This window comes from Lutra lutra, chromosome 2 (genome assembly GCF_902655055.1).
Source record: "Lutra lutra chromosome 2, mLutLut1.2, whole genome shotgun sequence".
Taxonomy (NCBI): domain Eukaryota; kingdom Metazoa; phylum Chordata; class Mammalia; order Carnivora; family Mustelidae; genus Lutra; species Lutra lutra.
The window spans coordinates 63,418,813-63,440,819 of record NC_062279.1 but is presented as its reverse complement, the minus strand read 5'-3'; the positions used below and the strand labels follow the sequence as shown (position 1 = coordinate 63,440,819).

The 22,007-nt window shown below is 39.6% G+C and overlaps 1 protein-coding gene and 1 long non-coding RNA gene across 2 annotated transcripts in view; one reads left to right on the top strand and one right to left on the bottom strand.

Moving 5' to 3' along the window:
* The window catches only part of LOC125093018 (uncharacterized), a 31,789-nt gene extending 11,854 nt beyond the window's left edge, over positions 1 to 19,935 (top strand). The window contains exon 3 of the long non-coding RNA XR_007125130.1: positions 19,836 to 19,935. This is a non-coding gene — a long non-coding RNA (uncharacterized LOC125093018). The remainder of the gene's footprint in view (positions 1 to 19,835) is intronic.
* Positions 15,876 to 18,806, bottom strand: LOC125093017 (double-strand-break repair protein rad21 homolog). The gene is given in 2 exon segments (XM_047717596.1): positions 15,876 to 17,621; positions 17,624 to 18,806. Coding segments are annotated over 2 exon segments (1,896 nt in total). The 5' UTR covers positions 18,743 to 18,806; the 3' UTR covers positions 15,876 to 16,844.
* Positions 19,936 to 22,007: the final 2,072 nt, after the last annotated feature.

The window sequence follows — 22,007 nt, the reverse complement described above, 5'->3', positions numbered from 1 at the left end:
AGATGTTGGATGGTTTTTTTAATTCAAATCATTTAACCTCTAGAATTCCAAACCCAGAGGCGAAATAGGAAATAAGCACAAGATTCCAGGGACTCTCCCCCTCCCCGGGATTCTGATTCAGTAGATATGAAATGGGGCGTAGGTGTCTGGATTTGTCAAAGCACCTCCACATGCTTTTGATTATCAATAGGTTTGGAAGTGGACCTCATGTCCTTAATTTCTCCAGCAACAGAATCCTCCAAATAAAATGAATTTTAACTCAGTTTAACTTAAAATTGCCATGCATACACACTTTTTTAATAAAAAAAGTTTTAATTAAAAACACTGGAGCCAAATACCATATAATTTCACTCATACATGGAATTCAAGAAACAAAACAGAGGATCATAGGGGAAGGGAAGGGAAAATGAAATAAGACAAAAACAGAGAGGAAAACAAACCGTGAGAGACTCTTAGCTATAGGGAACACACTGAGGGTTGCTGGAGGGGAGAGGGGTGGGGCGATGTGGTAACTGGGAATGGGAATGAAGGAAGGCACGTGTTAGTAGTGAGCACTGGGTGTTGTGTGCCACTGATGAGTCACTAAATTCTACCTCTGAAACTAGTAATACACGATATGTTAACTAAATTGAATTTAAATAAATTTTTAAAAAAATACTAAAATAAAAATACTCAAGCATTATGAAAAATTATGAAATTATGAAAAAGTTGAAATCACTATAATAATAGTAGGGTTCTAGTAATTGAAATATTTATTCACCCTAAATTTCTAAAACAAAGGTTATCAGATCCGAGTATGGGCCGGAATTGATGTGATGAGGAAGATAGCCTGTTCATAGTTTTGCTTCTCCTGTGTGTTTCTCATAATGGGAGATTCTCAACCTGGTGCATGGTGGATTTGTATAGAAATAATTTCGGATATTCCAGAATGATGTCCCTCTGTTTTCACATTATGTATTAAGATCATGAAAAATCATTAATTACCACTTTTGAAAAATTTGGGAGACCCATCAGCTATATGAAATACTGGTTTATTTGGTCATTTCTCATTTTCTTCTTTTCTCCTCTATTTCTCTTTCTCTGTGTGTCTCTGTCTCAGTCTCTCTCTGTCATTATTTGCTCTGAGTCTCTCTCTCTCTTTTTCCTCTGGGTATTTATTTACTTTTTGATTAAATGTGATAGCTTGGGGCGCCTGGGTGGCTCAGTGGGTTAAGCCGCTGCCTTCGGCTCAGGTCATGATCTCAGAGTCCTGGGATCGAGTCCCGCATCGGGCTCTCTGCTCAGCGGGGAGCCTGCTTCCTCCTCTCTCTCTGCCTGCCTCTCTGCCTGCTTGTGATCTCTCTCTGTCAAATAAATAAATAAAAATCTTAAAAAAAAATTAAAAAAAAAATAAATGTGATAGCTTGGGACGAGCTAATCACTGTTTATATATTATTTGCCTTGACCTATTTGAATCAACTGACTTCGTGAGTTTTTTCCTTTATCCAATGTCATCATTTTTTTGACATTAAAAATATGGCAATTAGCATTAGAAAAAAAATCACACTTTTCTGAAGTTAATTCATGGGTTTATATAAAGGTCCTTGTAATGACTATTTAAAGAGGATGGTGCTTTCTTGAATGTGTTTAAAATTAAGGTACAGATACCTTTTAAAACCACCATAGAAGATTTTGGTTTCATAGAAGAAAGAACACCAGGATGCCATAACATGATTCACCAGTTCCAAGGCATCAAATCTGCTGTTCACCTAACTGTAGTTATATGACTTTTTGTTGCTAGAAGGCAAGTTTCTGGGAAACTTACTGCTTTGTTAAATCCCTCTGTCTCTTTTTGTTTCTGTGGTTAAGAAATTCTTGAATTTAAAGACAAAAAGATTCCCATATGTTAGAAGTCATTTCTAATGTTTAAAATCCAATGGCAAGAAAAAAAAGAAACAGAAAGTGGTACATGAATTGAACTATGCATTGGTTTCAGAGTACATATACAATTTACAGGAATCCTCCTTTGGGTGGAGGCTTGTTTTTCTTGTCCTAAGTGGTGTCCACACTTAACCACTCCCTGCATGCCAGTGCTGGTCCTTGGCAGGAGGAACAGAGTAAACAGAACATTCTACCCTGCAAGTTTTAACTTAGAGGCTGAGGACTCTGACCTTGCACTTCCAGGAGAAGCACGTCCTGAGCTGGGCCAGCAGAGGGATCTGGAGTTCCGTTCGTCCATCTAGGCCCTGAGGAATCTGTGGGTCCAAATAAACATTTATTTTCTGAGAATTTTATTCCCCGTTCCTCTCCCTTAAAAAATGCAAGAGGATTATCTGTAGAAAAATATTCAGATTTAGATCAAAATAGAAGAAGGAAGCAGTGCTCTCTAGTGAGAGAGTTAAACCATACCTCTTCCCTCCTGAAAAATTGTCAGTGATTTTGATTAGCAGGAACCATGACACTACAAATCAATCCTGTTTTAATTTTTAAAAGACACTTGAGGTGTATTTCACAGCACCTTGTTTCTGTGCAAACTGAAAAATTAAAATAAATTTTAAAAATATTTTAAACCAGAAAAAAGAGAGAGAGAGAGAGGGAGGGAGGCCTCTAAATTTAGAAGGGGCTGATCCTGAGTACCAGAAAAGCCTGTCCTGGTTTCCATATGTTTACCTCTCTGCAAAGCTGGCCCATAGCGTACCTTCTCTCTTCAAAAGGAAATCCTGGCACCTGGAAGATTGGGCTGACAGTGAGTATTAAAATGACTTGTTTAATGAGCAGTGTGATTGAACCACGTAGGGAACGCTGAGGAGTTTCTTCGAAGGACTGGGTTTGGTGTTTGCATTTTGTTATGTTGTATGCTTCCACTGTCCCTTATTTTGACAAGCTATCGAAAAGTTTGGGATGAGCATGGGCAATTTTTCTTTTTGTTTTTAAACCTGGTTGCTAAAAAAAATAAAATAAAATAAAATGGTGCCTCTCCTTACCTGCCTCTAATGGAAGACGGTCTGTGCCACTTGAGATGCTTGGCATTAATTCAGCACCAAAGTTTCTTGAGGTCTGCATGTACTGATGAGCAGGAGATACCCATGAGAGACGTGCGTGTTCTTTTCAAGCACTAGGCCACCCTCCACTAAGTAAGGGCTGTTTACTAAACATTGGGCGACTTGCCAGTCCCTAAGGCTGGCAGGAACCAATCTCAGAAATCATTAGCTGTGTTCTTCCATTTTGGAAGCCTGCCTTCCCGCTCCCCAAGATGAGTAGCTACCGAGTTTCTGTTCCTACATAGACCACACACGTACTGCCTTTCAAACACGTAAGATCTTTTTCTCTAGAAGTCTAACTGGAATTTCCCTTCACAAAGTTAAGGTGACTACTTTTCTTTGTTACTAAAAAAAATATAAAAATGCCCCTTATCTTTGTCAAGACAAATACATCAACACCCTTTGTTTTACATGTTTGTTGTTCTTTTGAAGTTTGGACTTATTTCTCAACTAATTACAGTTTTTTCTTCTGAATAGTTTTGAACTTTTTACTATTTCCCTTATTTATGGAGGACTTAACTGAAAATAAGAGGATATAAGATATCTAATAAGTGTTGAGTTAAAAGAAATTCAGAATAAAATACTGAAAATCATACATAGAGAGTATAAACCAACTATTGCAGAATTGTGGCTAACAGAAAGAATAAAACTGCTTGTCTTATATGTAGACAGCTTTATTCTTCTCTCCCAGTTGATAGAATTAGACTCATTTATTTACAGAATCCTTAAAAGCAAATAAGTGGGATGGAAATAGTCTAAAGATTCCAACCCCTCTTATCCTAGAATTTTCAGATTTTTGTGTATTTTTTTTCAATCACATCTTTATGGGAAAAGGGAGTCAATTTTGTTCCAAGACTTTCTACTATTTACCCACTCCAGAGCCATTTTATGAGGATAATGTAAGGGTTGAGCAGTAACTGCAAATGTTTGCAAGATAAGAAGTGCCTCTTTTTAAAAACAGATGCAGAGGCGCATGGTTTTAAAGGGAAAAGACTCACATATATAACTGACTTTGTTGAGGTGTTGTAATGATGTGATTAAAGAGAAAATTTGCTCTCCTTTATGGACTTCTCTCTTCACAAAATCCAAGATTTCCATTCACAGTGCTGAAGAGGAGTTGCCGTCAAATGACCATAATTGGAACTTAGGGAGAAATGCTTCCAAGGTGGGGAAGCAGGGACAGAGCAGCAATAATTGGTCAAAGCATGCTCATTCCAGAGACTCTCTGGCAGAGGCAGAAAGCAAGTGTGCAGACACCACTGGATCCCAAAGTAGACAGTTACACCTATCAGAAAAGATGTGTGTGTGTGTGTGTGTGTGTGTGAGAGAGAGAGAGAGAGAGAGAGAGAGAGAGAGAGAGAGATTTTCTGTGGCTGAAGGCTTCTTCTCTCCTGTGGCAGCAGACCATAGGAGAGGGTAGCCAAAATTGCTTGGTTCGTTTTTTTGACTTTTTATGACCAAGACCCAAACATTCCCAAGCTTTTAGAGGGGGCAGCAGGGTTTCAACTTCTAAACAAAACACAGACCATGGCACCTTCTGAGGAGAGCGGCCACTGACAACTGAGGGAACGAGAGAGCTGAAAGGACCCTTTCGACGGCGGGGTCTCCAGGTTACAGAGGAGGAAGCTGGGCCCAGATACTACTTCTCTCAGTGAGACCCAAGCAGGCAAAGCCAGTTCCCCTGCACACACATCATTACTGTGCCAGGTCAGAGACGATCACCAGCTCTTCCCTGCCAGCTGTCTGCTTCCTCTCTCTTCTAAGGGGAAAATGATCTTAAAGTAACCCCATGAATATTTGCTGAGTTTGATTTTGGCAAATTAACTAACCCATTGCTTTAAGCCAGATCAGCACAGAACTGTGTAGTTTCCCTGGTGGAGAACGGACTCTTGTGTGCCTTTTTTTTTTTTTTTTTAAGATTTATTCATTTATTTATTTGAGAGAGAGTGAGAGCTGGAGAGATCACAGAGGGAGAGGGAGAAGCAGACTCCCTGTGGAGCAGGGAGCCTGACTCAGGATTCGATCCCAGAACTCTGGGATCATGACCTGAGCTGAAGGCAGGCACTTAACCTGCTGAGACCCCAGATGCCCCCTCAGTATGCTTCTATATATGGTACTACTGGCACATATTAAGGGACATTCTAGGAAGAGGCTCTAGAAAATCTCTTCTCCTCCCTGCAGGGGTTCCCAGGCTACCATCCACAAAATCAGGTCACTGGGAAATACTTTGATATGACCTAGGGAAGAAATATTTTAAGTTTCAAAATCTAGGAAAAGCCATGATTCTCCCCAACAGCTGGTGCATGTTTTTTGGGTTTGTTTGTTTTGTTTTTAGATGCTATAAATCTTGTAACTGAGCATTGTTCCTTGTTTGCTTAGGCTGTAAGGAAGCATCATTTATCTTTAGAAAGGCAGTACAACATGGTGGTGAGAGTTCAAACTTGAGAATCAGGTTGGTAGCTTAGTACCGGTAGTTACACAAGAAACCTCGGTTTCCTCATCTATAAAATGAAGGTGGTCATAATCTGCCTCAGGCTTTACTGTGAAGAATATTTCCTGTTTTATCACAAAGATAATGGAAGTAAAACATTGGGCATCTTTTGTGGCCCTGGGTAAATGCTTAGTAGACGGGAGTTATGGTTACTCTTATTTATTCACACAACGAACAACAACATACTGCTAAATGTCCGGCACTCTGCTAGATGCTGGGGATAAAATACACAGCAACCTAGACTCAGTTCCTGTCGTCAGAGAGTGTTACCAGCCAGCAAAAGCAAGCTTTTAAGGAAGTAGTAAAGTGTGACAGATGCCATGATGAGGGAGGATGTGCACGGGTGTGTTTCCGGAGCATGTGAACTGGAGATGAACCCAGAACTGGAGGAAGTTGAAGTGCAAGTTCACCCAGTGGAGAGGCCAAGCTGTGCGAGGAAGGTGGGCATTACTGAGGGAGGTGTAGTGTGGCCGGTGTGGGGGGGTGGGCCAGAGTGGCAGGGGCCCCTGAGACAGGGTCGAGAGCCGTGAAGCGCCAGGTCACGAGGGCCCAGTAAGCTTCAGGGAGGAATTCTGACCTGACCCTAAATACAGCAGGAAGCCATCCCTGTGCTGTGAGTAGGAATAAGGCCCGATCTGATGTGCCTTTTAGAGGCATCCCTCGGGCGTGCAGAGTGAACTTAGAGAAGGCGAAGCTGCGGGATGGGACCAGCACCAGGCGATGACAGGCACTGCTCTGGGCCCTCCAGAGGCACGCTTGTACCTTCCACCTCCCAGCAGCCACACAAGGGGGAAGACTCCCTTCACCATTTGCTCTTTTACCCATTTCCCCCTTTGCTCCAATTTCGACTACTTATTGTATCCTTTTGTATTGTGTGTTTCTTTGGGTGAGGCCTCCTGAAACATATGGGATGAAGTAAGACAGAAAGAGGAGAAAGGATCCTTAGGAACTAGGACTCCTTTCTTGAAACACATTTATTTCAAAAGTAGCTATATGGCTTCTGTCCTGGGTTTGACCTGGTTTGGGAGAAAGGCTTTATCGCACTCTGTGTGTGTTTTCACTATTAAATGCGTTGTATCTTTGTTGAGGACGTGACCCAGATGGCCTTACCATTTCGGGACCAGCTTTTTCCTCCTCAGTTGAACATCCAACAGTAATTCTGACTCTTACGGATTTAAGCCCGTGCGGTCAGGCTGCTGAGCTCATCTGCTGTCCCCCCAGCAAGAAGATCTGTGTGCCAGCCGATGCGAAATTGCATAATAGGTTAACCTGAGTCCTTTGAATTCAAACAAAAGAAGTTCTCAACCTGATTGGAATTAACCTGCCCTGACTTCTGCTTCATCTTTCCTGAAGCAAAGAGGATACCGATCGACCTGATGGGTATTAATAGGGGGTTTTCAAGTTTGTCTTGCTTTTCTTAAACTATTACGAAAGAACAAAAACCATTATTTAGAATGAAATCAGTTTCCAGGAAGGAAAAGAAAGAAAGCTAAGAATTTATTATTAAAGATAGAAATAGAGCGAAGGTGAAAAAAAGGCCTTCTCACATCTCCTGGCCAGGTGCTCCATGCATATAAATGTTTCAAGTTAAGCTTTAAGATCAAGGGAAAGTCTGTAGGGAGCCTTGTCTCCTGGAGGTCTGTTTGCTAGAGCTGCTCCTGAATACCGGCTGCCCATTTTTATTTGGTTATTAAGGATTAAAGGGGCGAAGATTCTGGAATGGTAGTTCCTTGGTTTCCATTAACTTTGTACAAGATAGTGAAAAGCAAGCTTCCAAGGGAGGGTTTGCATATGTATTTCAGGCCATCCGCTCGCCTCCTTCCCTGTCATCTTGTGTGTATGGTTAACATGAAATTGTCCTTCCTCTCATGAGCTCGAACTAGAAGAAAGCCTCCTCGTTGCAGCGATCGAGAAGCTCTGAACCTTTCAGAAATCCTCCTGGTTTTCACAGGATAGTGGAGGGAAGATGAAAAGAATTTCACATGAGGTGACTGGTTGCTCCAGATACTGAGCTTAGCAACTGCCTTGGAAAGCTACTCGCCTTTGCCCAAGTTGGCTGGGCTCCCCGCATCGGAATACGGGAGCAGGGAGGCATTGCATTGCTCCACGTCCATATTTAAAATTTTGCTCATTTATTGCTCACGCCACAGCCTGTCCTCAAAACTAAGGTGTATCTAAAGTTAGTTCCATCAAGTGCCTAAGAAAGTTTAGTGATGGAATAACATACACCTGAAGAGAACGCTTTGCTTTATCATTGTAGTGGGTAATTGTGTTGCAAAGATCTCATAGTGTGGGGTCACAAATGCTTGTTTGGATAAAGTTATTAAAATAAAATTATGTGTGAAAAGCTCAGCCTTCAAAAAGAGCAAACTTAAAAGCCAGTTTCCTGATTCACTCCATCTCTCGCAAACCATGTTTTAAAAACAGAATGGGAATGCAGAGTTTATAAAAATTTACACTCTCTGTCATAACATTTTTCGACCCCACATCAACCCATGAGGTGGGATGTATAGGCCAGCAGACTGGATCTAAGAGAGCAGGGTAACTTGTCCTGTGTCACAATACTAGCAAATGGTGGGGTTGGAACAGAACATATATATTTTGACTTTGATTTTTGTGATTTCTGAACTGCACATTTTTCTTCAATTACTCCCAGGTTTTGTTATGCTGTGTAATAAGAATGGTGAGAAATCAGTTAGAGAAATGGAGTTCTGGGACAATATCTCTTACTGTGTGTGTGTTTTTTTTTAAAGATTTTATTTATTTGACAGAGATCACAAGTAGGCAGAGAGGCAGGCAGGGAGAGAGAGGGGGAAGCAGGCTCCCCGCTGAGCAGAGAGCCCGATGCGGGGCTCGATCCCAGGAGCCTGGGAAGGCAGAGGCTTTAACCCACTGAGCCACCCAGGCGCCCCTTACTGTGTCTTTTTAATTGAAATGTTTATATGCCCTGAGCCTATTTTTTTTTTTATATTATAACCTTACAGTTTCATGCTCATGGCTGCTCAATATTATGGTTCTTGCAAAAGTCATAATCGTTACTTGTACATCCCTAGTCCTTAGGACCTAATGAGGAACACAGTTAAAGGTTACAGAGTTGTAGTTTCACTTAGTGGTTATAAGCAGACTTCTGTTAAAATGTGAACTTCTTCCGTTTGAGATGGAATAACAGCTTAGAAATAGAGATTTTAGAGTATTTTAGTGCTCTGTGTAGTAATTCGTAGACCTCTACAACGTACTCGCTCCTTTCTACTTTTAAAATGTTCCTGGATGCTACTGTTCCATAGTGTGTGGTACAGAGGTCGTAGAGAAACCTCATCCTTGAGAACAGCGTCATTCAGGGAAGATGACATTCCATTCTATTTACTCTCTGTGTATTTCTTAGGAAAAAAGTCATCGCATTTAGTGGGCACAGGAATCTGGGGTGGTTGAGTTTAGTCATAGACCGGATGTGGGATTTGACTCTGTTGCCTCCACCAGCAGTTCTTTAGTTTGTGGGCTTAAAAAAAAAAAAAGATTTTATTTATTTGAGTGAGAGAGAGAGAGTCACAGTCAGAGAGAGAAGACAAGCAGGGGGAGTGGGAGAGGGAGAAGCAGGCTTCCTGCTGAGCAGGGAGCCCAAAGCGGGACTCCATCCCAGAACCCTGGGATCATGACCTGAGCCAAAGACAGACGCTTAATGACTGAGCCACCCAGGCACCCTATCTCAAGATCTTTAAACAGCCCTATGCTATGACCTAAGTCAGAGCAGATTTTTTTTACCTCCATTATACAGAGCAGTAAACTGAGGCTTAGGGCTGCATTGAGGATAATAAATTAGCAGGAGAGACTAGAACTTAACTCTGACTCCGATTATCTATCACTTTCTACCTTCCTACTCTCAATTCTAAATCAGGTATTTAAAAAATTTAAATATGATCAACAGTTGCATGCAGAATTTAAAACACCCAACATCTTTAAGTTAAGTAGCTACTTGGAGAGATACATGACCTTTAGGTCCCCCACTCTGCCCAGCCACTGAGAGTACATTTAGGAGTTTTTCCCAGCCCCCAAATAAAGGATCCTTTGGGAAAATAATTTTAATAGTTGTGGATCACCAGTCAATTTGACTGGTATTTTTTTTTTTTTTAAACCAAACCATCTGGCAGCTGTGTCTTATTTCTTCCTGCCATCAATGGCTGGACCCACACACATTCAGACCTCACACAAAAACGCCAATGTCTGCACATGTTCGCTACGAACAGGCGTTTTCAGTCAAAGCAGAGAGAAATGAGGCTCTGCCTGTCTGTTGCAATAACATTAATATTATCTCTGTACAGATGCTTTTAGAAGTACGAAGTTAAAATGCAGAGCCCTGGAGATGCCTAGAAGCACACATGAGATAAGCACAACCATTCACGCAAGACCTAAGAAACTGAAAATTTGCAGGATAAGCTTCTCACCATGACAAAGTAGAGCCATGTCTCCTATTCCAATATGAGATTGACAGTGGGAAATAATGACAATAAAGTTAGTGTAGGGTGCAGAGAGGTGGGAGAGGTATATAGGTGTCGTTGGTCAGAATAAACCAAGATGATATTAACTAGCCATGTAAATTTGGCCTTGGAGAATAAAAAGGCTGAAATCTGAGGGCTGCGAAGTCAGTCTGGCTATAAATAAGCCAAGGAAGAATAGACGTGAAATAAACATTCATTCCAGGCCCTTTGACAAGAGAGACCGTGTCTGTTAGTGGAGAGCATTTCAGAATTCACAGGAGCTGAGGGTCGGCTTTGCAAGCAGGGCTGCAAGTGCTGGGGGTGCGGGTGCTGAGTAAAGTGCATGAGACGGTCTCATCCAGGTGGCAGTGGGGCTGGGCTAGCTCCTGGGTGCAGGGGAAGATGCTGCTCTCCGGGGCCTGTTGACCCATTTCACTCATCCTTTCAGCTACTGAAAATGAGGAAAGGACACACACATGTGCGAGCACACGGTTGCACACACACAGATGCATCTATATACGTGCTTGCTTATTTGTTTATTAGACTTCACTTATTAAGAGCAGTATTAGGATCACACCAAAATGGAGAGGAAGATACAGAGATTTCTCAGGTACCCCCTGCTCCCCACAACATGTGTAGCTTCCCCTCATTATCAACATCCTCCATCAGAATGGGCCATTTGTCATTGATGATCCTCTGCTGACACTCACGCGTTTACATGACATTCTTGGTGCTGTGCGTTCATTCTGTGGGTTTGGACAAATGTATAAGGACATGTATCCATTATTATAATACCCTACAGAGAAGTTTCATTGCTTTAAAAATCCACTGTGCTCTGCCTGTTCATCCCCCCCACCCCACCCCGGACCCCTAACCCATGGCAGCCACTGATCCTCTTACTGTCTCTGGAATAGTTTTGCCTCTTGCAGGATGTAGGAATCCCATAGTAAGTAGCCTTTTCAGGCTGGCTTCTTTCATTTAGTGACCTGCACCTAAGGTTCCACCTTGTCTTTTCATGGCTTATATCCGAGTTTTGGTAATCACGAAGAAAGCTTTTGTAAGCATCTATTTGCAGGTTTTTGTGTGGTCATAAGTTTTCAAGTCCTTTAGATAAATGTCAAGAAGCACAATTGATGAATGGGATGGTAAGAGTATATTTTGTTTTATAAGAAGCAGCCAAACTATCTTCCAAAGTGACTGTACCATTTTGCATTCCCACCAGCAATAAGTGACAATTTCTGTTTCTCTATGTCCTTACTAGCATTTGGTGTTGCCAGATTTGGGATTTTGACCATTCTGCTAGGTGTGTGGTGGAACCCCTTTGTTTTAATTTGCTTTTCCCCAATGACATACGATGTGGAGTATTTTTTCACATGTTAATTTGCCATCTGTGTATCTTCTTTGGTGAGGTGTCTCTTTGGCCCTTCTTTAAATTAGGTTGTTTTGGGGTGCCTGGGTGGCTCAGTGGGTTAAGCCGCTGCCTTCGGCTCAGGTCATGATCTCAGGGTCTTGGGATCGAGGCCCGCATCGGGCTCTCTGCTCAGCGGGGAGCCTGCTTCCCTCTCTCTCTCTCTCTCTCTGCCTGCCTCTCTGTCTACTTGTGATCTCTCTGTCAAATAAATAAATAAATAAAATCTTTAAAAATAAATAAATAAATAAATAAATTAGGTTGTTTTGTTATTGTCGAGTTGTAAGAGTTCTTTATATATCTTTAATAACAGTCCTTTATTGGATGTGTCTTTTATAAATATTTTCTCCCAGTCTGTGGCTTATCTTCCCATTCTCTTGACATTCTTTTTCACAGAGTGGGAGTCTTTAATTTTAATGAAGTCCATTTAATCAGTTTTTTCATGGATTGTACCTTGTGTTGTATCTGGAAAAGTTATTGCCATTCCCAAGTCATCTAGGTTTTCTCTTCTGTTATATTTTAGGGGTTTTATGGTTTTGCATCTTATATCTAGGTCTGTCATCCATTTCGAGTTAATTTTTGTGAAGGGTATGAGGTCTGTGTCTATATCAATCTGTTCACATGTAAATGTCCAGTTTTTCCAACATTGGGTGAAAAGATGATGTTTGCCACATTCTTTTGTATTTGCTCCTTTGTCAAAGACCAGGTGACTATTTATGGGGGGGGTCTGTTTCTAGGCACTCTTCTGTCCCATGAATCTACTTAATGTAACCTTTGTTCTGTTCTTCTGTTCTGGAACTGTTCTTGATCAGTACCATACTGTCTTGATTCTTACAGCTTTATAGTGAATCTTGAAGTTGGATGATGTCAGTCCTCCAGCTTTGTTCTTCTTTAATATTGTTATGGCTGTTCTGGGCCTTTTACTCCCTGTACAAACTTTAGAATCAGTTTGTTGCTAATCCACAAAATAACTTGCTGGGATTTTGACTGGGATTGCATTGAATCTATAGATCCAATTGGGAAGAACTGACATCTGGACAATATTGAGTCTTCCTATCAATGAACATAGAATATCTCTCCATTTATTTAGTTCTTTCATTTTACTCAAATAAAATCAAAGTTTTGCCTGTAGAGATCTTGTTCAGATTTGGTTAGCTTTATATACCTAAGTATTTTTGGGTGCTATTATAAGTGGTATTTTGTTTTAAATTTCAAATTCCACTTGTTCATTGCTGTTACACAGGAGACAGATTGACTTTTGTATGCTAACCTTGTACCCTACAACCTTGCTATAATTGCTTGTTAATTCCAGGAAGTTATTTGTTGTTGCTTTTTCTTACAGATTTTTTACATGATCATCTGTGAACAAAGACAGTTTTATTTCTTCCTTCCCAAACTGTATACCCTTCCCTTTCTTCTCTTCTTGTCTTATTAGCTAGAACTTCCAGTACAGTGGTGAAAGGGAATGGTAAGAGGGGAGATCCTTGCCTTGCTCCTGATCTTAGTGAGAAAGCTTCTAATTTCTCACCATTAAGTATGGTGTTAGTTGTAGATATTTTGTAGCTGCTCTTTATCAATGTGAGGAAGTTTCCTTCTATTCTTAGTTTACTGAGAGTTTTATTTTTCACAAATAGGTGTTAGAATTTTTCAAATGCTTTTCAGCATTTATTGATATGATTATGTGCCTTTCATTTAAGGCCTGCAAATGTGATAGAGTTTACATTAATTAATTTTTTAAAAATTTTATTTCCATTATAATTAACATACAGTGTTATATTAGTTTCAGGTATACTATGTAGTGATTCGAAAATTCTGTATGTTGCTCAGTGCTCATCACAAGTATACTCTTAATCCTCTTCACCTCTTTCACCCACCCACACCCACCCCACCTACCTCCCCTCTGGTAGCCATCTTTTTGTTCTCTGTAGTTAAGAGTCTGTTTCTTGGTTTGTCTCTTTTTTTCTTTATTAATTTATTTTGTTTCTTAAATTGTACATATGAATGAAATCATATGGTATTCGTGTTTCCTTGACTGACTTATTTCAACTTAGCATTATACCCTCTAGGTCCATCCATGTTGTTGCAAATGGCAAGATTTTCTTCTTTTTTAAGGCTGAGTAATATTCCATTGTATATAAATACCACACCTTCTTTATCCATTTATCTACCAACAGACAATTGGATTGTTCCCATATCTTGGTTATTGTAAATAATGCTACAATAAACATAGGGGTGCATGTGACTTATTTGAATTAGTGCTTTTGTATTCTTTGGATAAATACCCAGTAGAAGATTTACTGGGTCAAATGATAATTCCATTTTTAATTTTTTGAAGAGCCTCCATACTGTTTTCCACAGTGGCTATACCAGTTTGCATTCCCACCAACAGTGCATGGCACCTTTTTCTCCACATCTTTACTACACTTGTTTCTTATAATTTTGATTTTAGCCATTCTGACAGGTATGAGTTGATATCTCATTGTGCTTTTTAAAATTATAATGTAAAGAAATAAACTTTATTTAAAGATTTTATTTATTTATTTGATAGGCAGAGATTACAAGTAAAGAGGCAGGCAGAGAGAGAGGAGGAAGCAGGTTCCCGCTGAGCAGAGAGCCTGATGTGGGGCTCGATCCCAGGACCCTGAGACCATGACCTGAGCTGAAGGCAGAGGCTTTAACCCACTGAGCCACCCAGACGCCCCTCTCATTGTGGTTTTTATTTGCATTTCTCTGATGATGAGTTATGTTTTGCATCTTTTCATGTGTGTAATGGCCATCTGAATGTCTTCTTTGAAAAAGTGTTCATGTTTTCTCCTATTTTTAATTGGATTATTTGTGGGGGGGGTTGGCATTGAGTTGTTTAAGTTCTTTATATATTTTGGATAGTAGCCCTTTATCAAATATGTCATTTGCAAATATCTTCTCCGATTCAGTAAGGTCTCACATTAGGGTCCTTAATTCATTTTGAGTTTATTTTTGTATATGGTGTAAGAAAGCAGTCCCATTTCATTCTTTTGCATGTAGGTCTCCAGTTTTCCCAACACCAGTGTTGAAGAGACTTTTTCCCATTGCACATTTATGCCTTTGTCAAAGAGTAATTGATCACTTAATCATAGGTTTATTTCTGGGCTCTGTATTCTGTTCTGCTGATCTTTGTGCTTATTTTCGTAATTTCTCTTTCTGCTACTTAATTAGTGTATAGAAATGCAATGGATTTCTATATATTGATTTTGTAACTTATGATTTTATTGAATTCATGTATCAATTCCAAGTAGATTTTTGGTGGAGTCTTCTGCGTTTTCTATGCGTGATATCATTGTCATCTGCAAGTTAAACAGTCTTGCATACCTTGCATACCTGGGATAAATCCCACTTGGTTATATAGCATACAGTATGCAATTCTTTTTCTATATCATTGGCAGGCATACTTATTTAACTTCCTATTTACCTTTCTAACTTTATGAACTAGAAGAGAAAATTTCCTAGATATTTAAAAAAGATCTAAATAACTGCAACTGTTGGTTCATGTCCTGGACTGAATATGAAGTTTGCATTTTCACATTAATTTTGATCCCTTTATTGAATTCTGAAGCTAACAAAGCTGGAGGTTTTCTCTTTGAAGAAAATGAAGGAGAGTCTGGTGACCAGACTCTGCAATCTTGTACTTACCTAAAATTTGATGTTATGGTCAAACGTTATATTCATCTTATTTTAAAAGGTTTTTAGGAATGTGATTTTAGGATTGTAAATATGTGCCATTTGTAAATATTTCAGTACTCAGTGATCCATGTCTTGCCTTTTATTTTTTATGTGAAAAGGACGAAGATGCTATTATTCCCAAATTAGGGACTTAGAGACTAAAGTCTAGAAATTAGGAAAGCAGAGGATCAGTCTTTATGTTACTCCTTAGTCACTTTTTTTTTTACAGCTTATACCACAACTTTTATTAGAAAAGTTATACATAAAATAGCATCAACTATTTTCAAGAACAATATTAAACCCGATAAACAACAAAACCAGACTAACAAAATGTGTTAACAAGAAACTAATGACCTTTCTATAATCAAACATTCAATTATCTACAAATAACTTTTTACAAAGGGAGAAAAATCCATGGTTTACAGGCACATATTGAAAATAAAGCTGCAATAGTAATTTTATACACTTACCATTCTCAAGAAACTGAATCACCAAAACAGTAATTACGAGTTCACTAATTTAAAACATTTCACATAATTTAAAATTACTGGGTATACACTGAAGTCTGAGTTTCAAAAGTGATTTTTTTTCCCACAAAAGTGCCAACACTTAAGCTAGAACTTTCATTGTGTGAGTAATTTTGCCCTAAAAAGTTAAGACATGTTCTGATAATCATAACAGTCACATAATTTCTGGTGCTACCTGGTCTGTTAATAATAAAGCCTTTATTTGGATGCTTTTCTTAAATTATAGGAAACTGGATATAGGATTGCTGTTGCAAAGTCATTAAAATAGTTTCAAACACAGGAGTGTGCAGCATTGGGAAAAGATCAGTACTAAAACTTATAATAAATATCAGAGAAGCCATTAGTTATTAACAGCATTGTCTGCTTAAGGGTTAAGTCAACCAGGTGTCTCATTTCCCATCAATCTGTCCTTTTAATTGGCATAGCAATTTCCATTTTCATGATCTGAGTCCTCAAATATATCCAAACATCTTTTTAAAACTTTGATTTAGAGCTTCTGTAAAGTTATAAACGTTTTTATATTCTACTCTAAAAAGTCTACTTCTGCTCATTTTAGAGCGTCCTAAAACAAAACAACAGATTTTAGGATAGTCAGGTTCATTAAAAAGTTTCAAATGGAATGACTTACCAAAGAATATTTTAAACCAAGGCCTATCATTCTGTAGCTGAAGGGGTTTAGTTGACAGCACAGTTTCACACACCCTCTTGGTCATTACGGAATTACACTTTAAAATAGTATCTCAAGAGGACAGTCTGTTTTGGGCACCATCCCCCAAACAGCTGTTAACAAGACTGCCAGTGTTACTAGTGGGAAAAGACGACTTATTTCTCTCAAAGACTCACACTTAATTGTCAAACTTTTTTTCCCTGACATGTTTTCCTTTCCAATGCGGTGATGGAGAACTATGATAAAAATTCTGATTTTCAACTGCTACTCGACATTTACATGCGCCAATATTGCACACATCTGTTCTCAACTGTTAAAATGATCTTCCGGGTCCTTGGGTGTGCCTGTTTCCTCCATCAGAACACAAACACAAACACATCCATATAAGCAGTTTCCCTTAAAGATGAAATTGATAAAATACTGGAAAAAAATGAAGAAGAAGGCAGAGACTTTGTACAGACAAAAATCTAAATTTCCTCAAAGGGTTTTATGTGCCCTACACATGGGGGCGATTCATATACACTAGTGAAATGCACACTAGCTATAATGCTTCTAGCTGCTCATATAATGTGGAACCTTGGTCCAGGCGTTGCAATGATGTCACTGTATGGTTCTTCCTGCGTCAGCTCAATAGCTTGCTGCTTTTTAAGAACCAAGAAGCTGTAGAATTTCGCTGCAGCTTGCTTTCTGTTTGTGTTTCGACATAACTCAAGCAAACTGATGGATTCAGCTTCAGTTTTAGCAAGAGCTCGCTGAAGCCCATGAAGCATCTGCTGAGTCCTTTTGTTCCATCTTCTTTCTTCTTGATCCTGATCACCTCCGGAAGCATCTTCATCCTCCTCCTCTTCGTCATCTTCTTTCTCCTTCCCTTTCTCCTTCTCTTTCTCTGGCAGAAGTTCTAACTCCGGAATTAACTGACAGATGTTCGGAGGCTCCTCAGGGGGCAGCTCTACAGGGGGCATTTCCACCTGCTCTACCTGCTGGGGAGGGATCACAGGCTCTGGATCAATTTGTCCTGCTTTTCGCTTGACTCCCTGAGGAGGTGGTGGAGGCATGGCTGACTCATCCATGTTGGTCCTGCTGGTCTCCATCACGGACTCCTGGAGGCGGCTTGGCTCTTCCAAAATGGGCTCATCGATAACATCACGCTGCTGGTGCTGCTGCTGCTGGTCCTCTCTGGGAACCTCTGGATTTTCAAATTCTTTGAGAAATTCATCCAAATTATCAGCCTCTCCTCCTTTCCTCCTTTTTCTAAGATCTTCTGGTACTAGTGGTGTAAGACAGCGTGTAAAGAGCTTCAGTAGTCTGCTGTTCCATAAAGGCTGAGCAGGTAAGGAGAGAAGAGTTTTTCCACTCCTCCTGTCTCTTTCCACATCATCAATTTCTTGGTGGGTGGTGCCAGATCCAAAGTAGTAACAATATCAGAATAATCACTAAGTTGAGCTCTAATTGTCTTACTATCCAACTCTTTGACACTGTCAACAATCAGCTTCCTCTTCCTCTTGGCTTTTGTTTATTTGACAGTGATATCAATAGGTTCCAGAGCAAAGGCTTCTTCCTCATTTGGAACAAGTGTTGTCTGATCAGTCATAGTTGGCATTGGTTCAACAGGATCCACTGAATCAGGACTATCAGGCCCACCCATTGATACGTTATCATCCTCGTCCATATCATCATGCTCCGGCTGTTCTGGCAACATCACACCTGCCTCAGACAGGGCGGGGGGATTGTCAAAGATACCGCCATCATTATTACTTATAAGTTTGTCATCTAATATGCCACCATCATTTCCTTCTCCAAAATTGTCATCTTTATATTGGTCTTCATATTCTAAATGATTAATTTTCTCGTTCAGATTGCTGGTGCTCTGTTCAGGCTCTAACAGGAGGTTAGAAGCGCTAGTGCTCACTAACATGTCATCATCCTCAAAAGCACTTCCTTCTCTCATGATCTCACGATCATCCATTCCAAAGTCACCAAAATCATTTTCTTGTAGAATACTGATGTTCCCAACTTCTTCTCTCGTGGTTATTTCTTCCACTCTACTCTGGTTCAGGCTGAACTGCTGGGCCACATTGATGTCATCTAAGTCAGGCAGTGGCTGATCAAAGTCATGAAATTCTTCAGGTAAGGTAATAGCATTGTAAGCAGCTTCTTGATTTTCCTCAGGGAGGTCAACAACACCTGGCCGAAAAGCCATTTTTATTTTAATAAACGCTTCATTACAGTCTGCAAGGAGGTATTTGGCTTTTCTGTGATAGATTCGAACTACTCCCAGTAAGAGATGTCCTGATGTTCGGAGTGCCATCTTCACCTTTGGTGAGATGATACTCTCCACACTGCTCTCTAAATTACACTCAAACACATGGGCTTTGGTTAGCTTCTTATCCCAATGGGCCGCTAGCCAAATTTTGGCCAGAGGCCCTCTCTTACTGAGGACAAAATGTGCGTAGAACATTGTTCTGGCTGATTATGAAACAGGAGGAAACCTTGCTCTCCGCCGGGGAGCTGGGCGGGCTGGGTGGCCTCTACTCCTTAGTCACTTTTTTTTTTTTTTTTACATATTTAACATATCTTTAATACTTCACTTAAAATATGTCAACAAACTCTTAATTGGCAGCATCTACATGTTTTAATGTTCTGAATACCCACAAAGTCTTATTATAGTTAGACATCACTTATCTTACCTAAAACAAATTGTATTTCTAATTTTTTCTCTATTAGAATTTATTAGTTTCCTTAAGATACTTTTTTTAAACAGCTAACATTGGAAAACTTGTTAAGTTTTAAGTTTAAGTTTCCCAACAGAAATAAAATCTCTATTTTACTGGGAAATTACTCTATTTTTAATATATGCTTTTACAGCATTTCAAAAGCAAATGTTACTTCAAAGCAATACCGCGTATTTCTTGTTGTCAGTGAAGAAGTGTGTCTGGAGCTGAGCCATGGCGAGGAGTACCCACAAGACTTGTCTACAGAAGCGTAAGTGGTAATAGGCAACAGGCACTCTGGTTTTATCAAGCGTTTCGAGGGTTCCTGCCTCTAGCTCCAGGCTTTAGATCCGGGTGAGAGTCCTTAGTCACTTTTAACTTACTGCATTTTATAGTGGAATCATTTCTTTATCTTACTGTTGTAAAGTTGAGACAGCAGGATCGCCTGCATATTGAATAATTTATTCAAAATCCATTGAGTGCCAGCTATGTACAAAGACTATGATAAATATTAGGGACACAAAGATGAATAAGAGGAGGCCTCTGTCTTAGAGGAGAACCACAGTTAAATGAAGAAGGTGGGTCATCTGATAATAATACAGATGCTTTGAGACATGACTAGAGGTTACTAGAAACTTAGAGGGGAAAGAAACTCTGCCTTGGGGAGCTGACATCTGACTTGGGTCTTGAGGGTCCTTTCTGAAGAATCTTAAAAATTCTCTTTAGAAAAAAAATAAAACAAGGATTGCTCTCTCTTCATACTATCTCATAGACCCTCTCCCAAAGTGACTGAGATTTGCTTAAAACTATCACTACCTAATAATATGTACTTTTTTTCAGTGTACAAAGCATTTTCTTATAGAAGTCTCAGCAAGATGCCTCTAGCAAGATATGTTTCTTTCCATTTCACGTGTGAGGAAGAAAGCTGTGTGCAGAAAAGTAAGTAACTTGCACCAGAGCCCACTCAGTGGCATGGCCTGGATTCAAACCTTGCCTTCTTCTGATTGCAGAACTAAAATTTTTCCCCTTGTTCAACTCTGATTACATAAATAATAGAGTCCAACAGCAGCATTTCATCAAGCTTCCTGTTTAAAATGGAACATTTTTCATTTATGCTCCCATTGAAGAGATGAATGTTCCTCTGGTCCGGATACCCATTACTTAAAAGGAATTTAAGAAGAACTGCTCTGCCAGGCAAACCTGGCATTCTGTCCAATCCAATATTGTGTTGACAACAGAGGCTTCAAGGGATTTGCCAGGAAAGGACATAGTTTTCCTCCTTGACATTAACCTTAAAAGTTAGGAGTACTCTCAGTAGCCATTTATGACTGTGACATCATAAATTTGAGCAAACCTCTATGAATTCATTTATATTCCTTGCCTATACTTATTTTGTGGTAATGAGCTCCACGTGTTTATTATTTTCTGAGCAATGTAATGCTTTGTTTTATTTGTTCTTAACTCACCTCACTTGATTCGAAGGAGTCCTCCTCTTCTAGTGAGGAATTGAGAATTATGAGAATAAGTGTACTTGAGCTGACTTTACACATGCTCTCCAAAATTCTCTAGCTGTTTTTTTTTTCTTGAACAAGAATAAATAAAATTGTACATTATATTTCTGTGGCAGAGGGACTAATATTTTATTTAGAGATTAGAATTCTGTCTCCTGGCATATTTCCTATATACTTTTTGATGAACTTACTCTAGAGTTCCCTTAGAATAACCTCATTTCTGTATTTGTAATTCATATTTGCATGTTGAAGGCAGCTCTGATCTGGCCCTGGGGAAGCTTGAGGTAATTTTCGTTATAATCTATAACTACTTGTGGAAAATAGGTATATAGTAGAATATGTTATATATATTTCATAACTGATACTAACTGATGTGTTACAGAACATCATAAAGTAGGAGAAGAATGCTGGCCTGGGTGTCAAGAATCTGGTGTTCTAAACCATCCCTGGACTATATATAGTTTATAAGTTTATAAGTTTATAAGATTAGGGATTGAATTAGGTAATTTTTGAGATCTTGTCGTACTTTAATTCCGAGTCCCTGATTTCCTTGGTAATTGAACTGAATATAACCAGTTCTAGTTTCCTAAGCCCCAGTAGACCTCCCCCAGTTCCATCTTGATTCATTTCTCTCAGTATTGTTGAAGGCTTTAGATGGATCACATACACTGTTTTCTTTATTCATATTGCCTATTTCCCACCTCAGAGATTTCTAGCAAATGAAATAATTATAATTTCTTCACATCATGCCCTTACAGAAATAATGACTGAATTTCCCATAGGTAATTCTTAAGTGATGGGTTTATTTTAGGTTCCACAAGCCTATTCTGTTTGGTGTAGGTCTTGAAGGCCTCCTGTGTGTTTCCTTTGTTCTAAGTGGTCACCCTTTTAATTGATTATTATCATCCTTTAGGAGTTATTAAAAAATAAATATTGACTAAAGGCTCTCCATTTGCATCTTCGAATTTTCTCAAAATCCTAAGGCCAATCATGCCCATCACAGCTATGTTTGTTTGTTGACTTGAATTAAAAGAAAAAAAATGTTTTAGCATTGGCCACTTACTGGTTTTGCCATGAGAAACATACATTTGGTAAGAAATGTTTTCCTTGCTCTTTTTCAAATAGCAAGTGGAGGGCTGTAAAGATCTCTGTCATTTATTTACAACATCACTCTGCTCAGCAAATGAACATTCATCAAACCTCCTACTTCCATTTGCAACCAGGTGTCTGCCACCTCTACCCAGAGGCCCCACACCATGATGTGGTGAAAGCACATGAACTCACAGGTCAAACAATGTCTTCTGTAAAATGGAGCCAATGACACATGATGGGGTTGTATGGGGGACTACATGATGGATACAGCACACCTCTGACACACAGAGGGTATTCAAGTTTATGAGTGTTGGTTCCCCCCTCTTGCACTCTAGTTCTCTCATGAAGCCAGCCAACAATGCAACTCGGCATAGGGCACAACAACAGAGGAATATGGAAGCAATAGGAC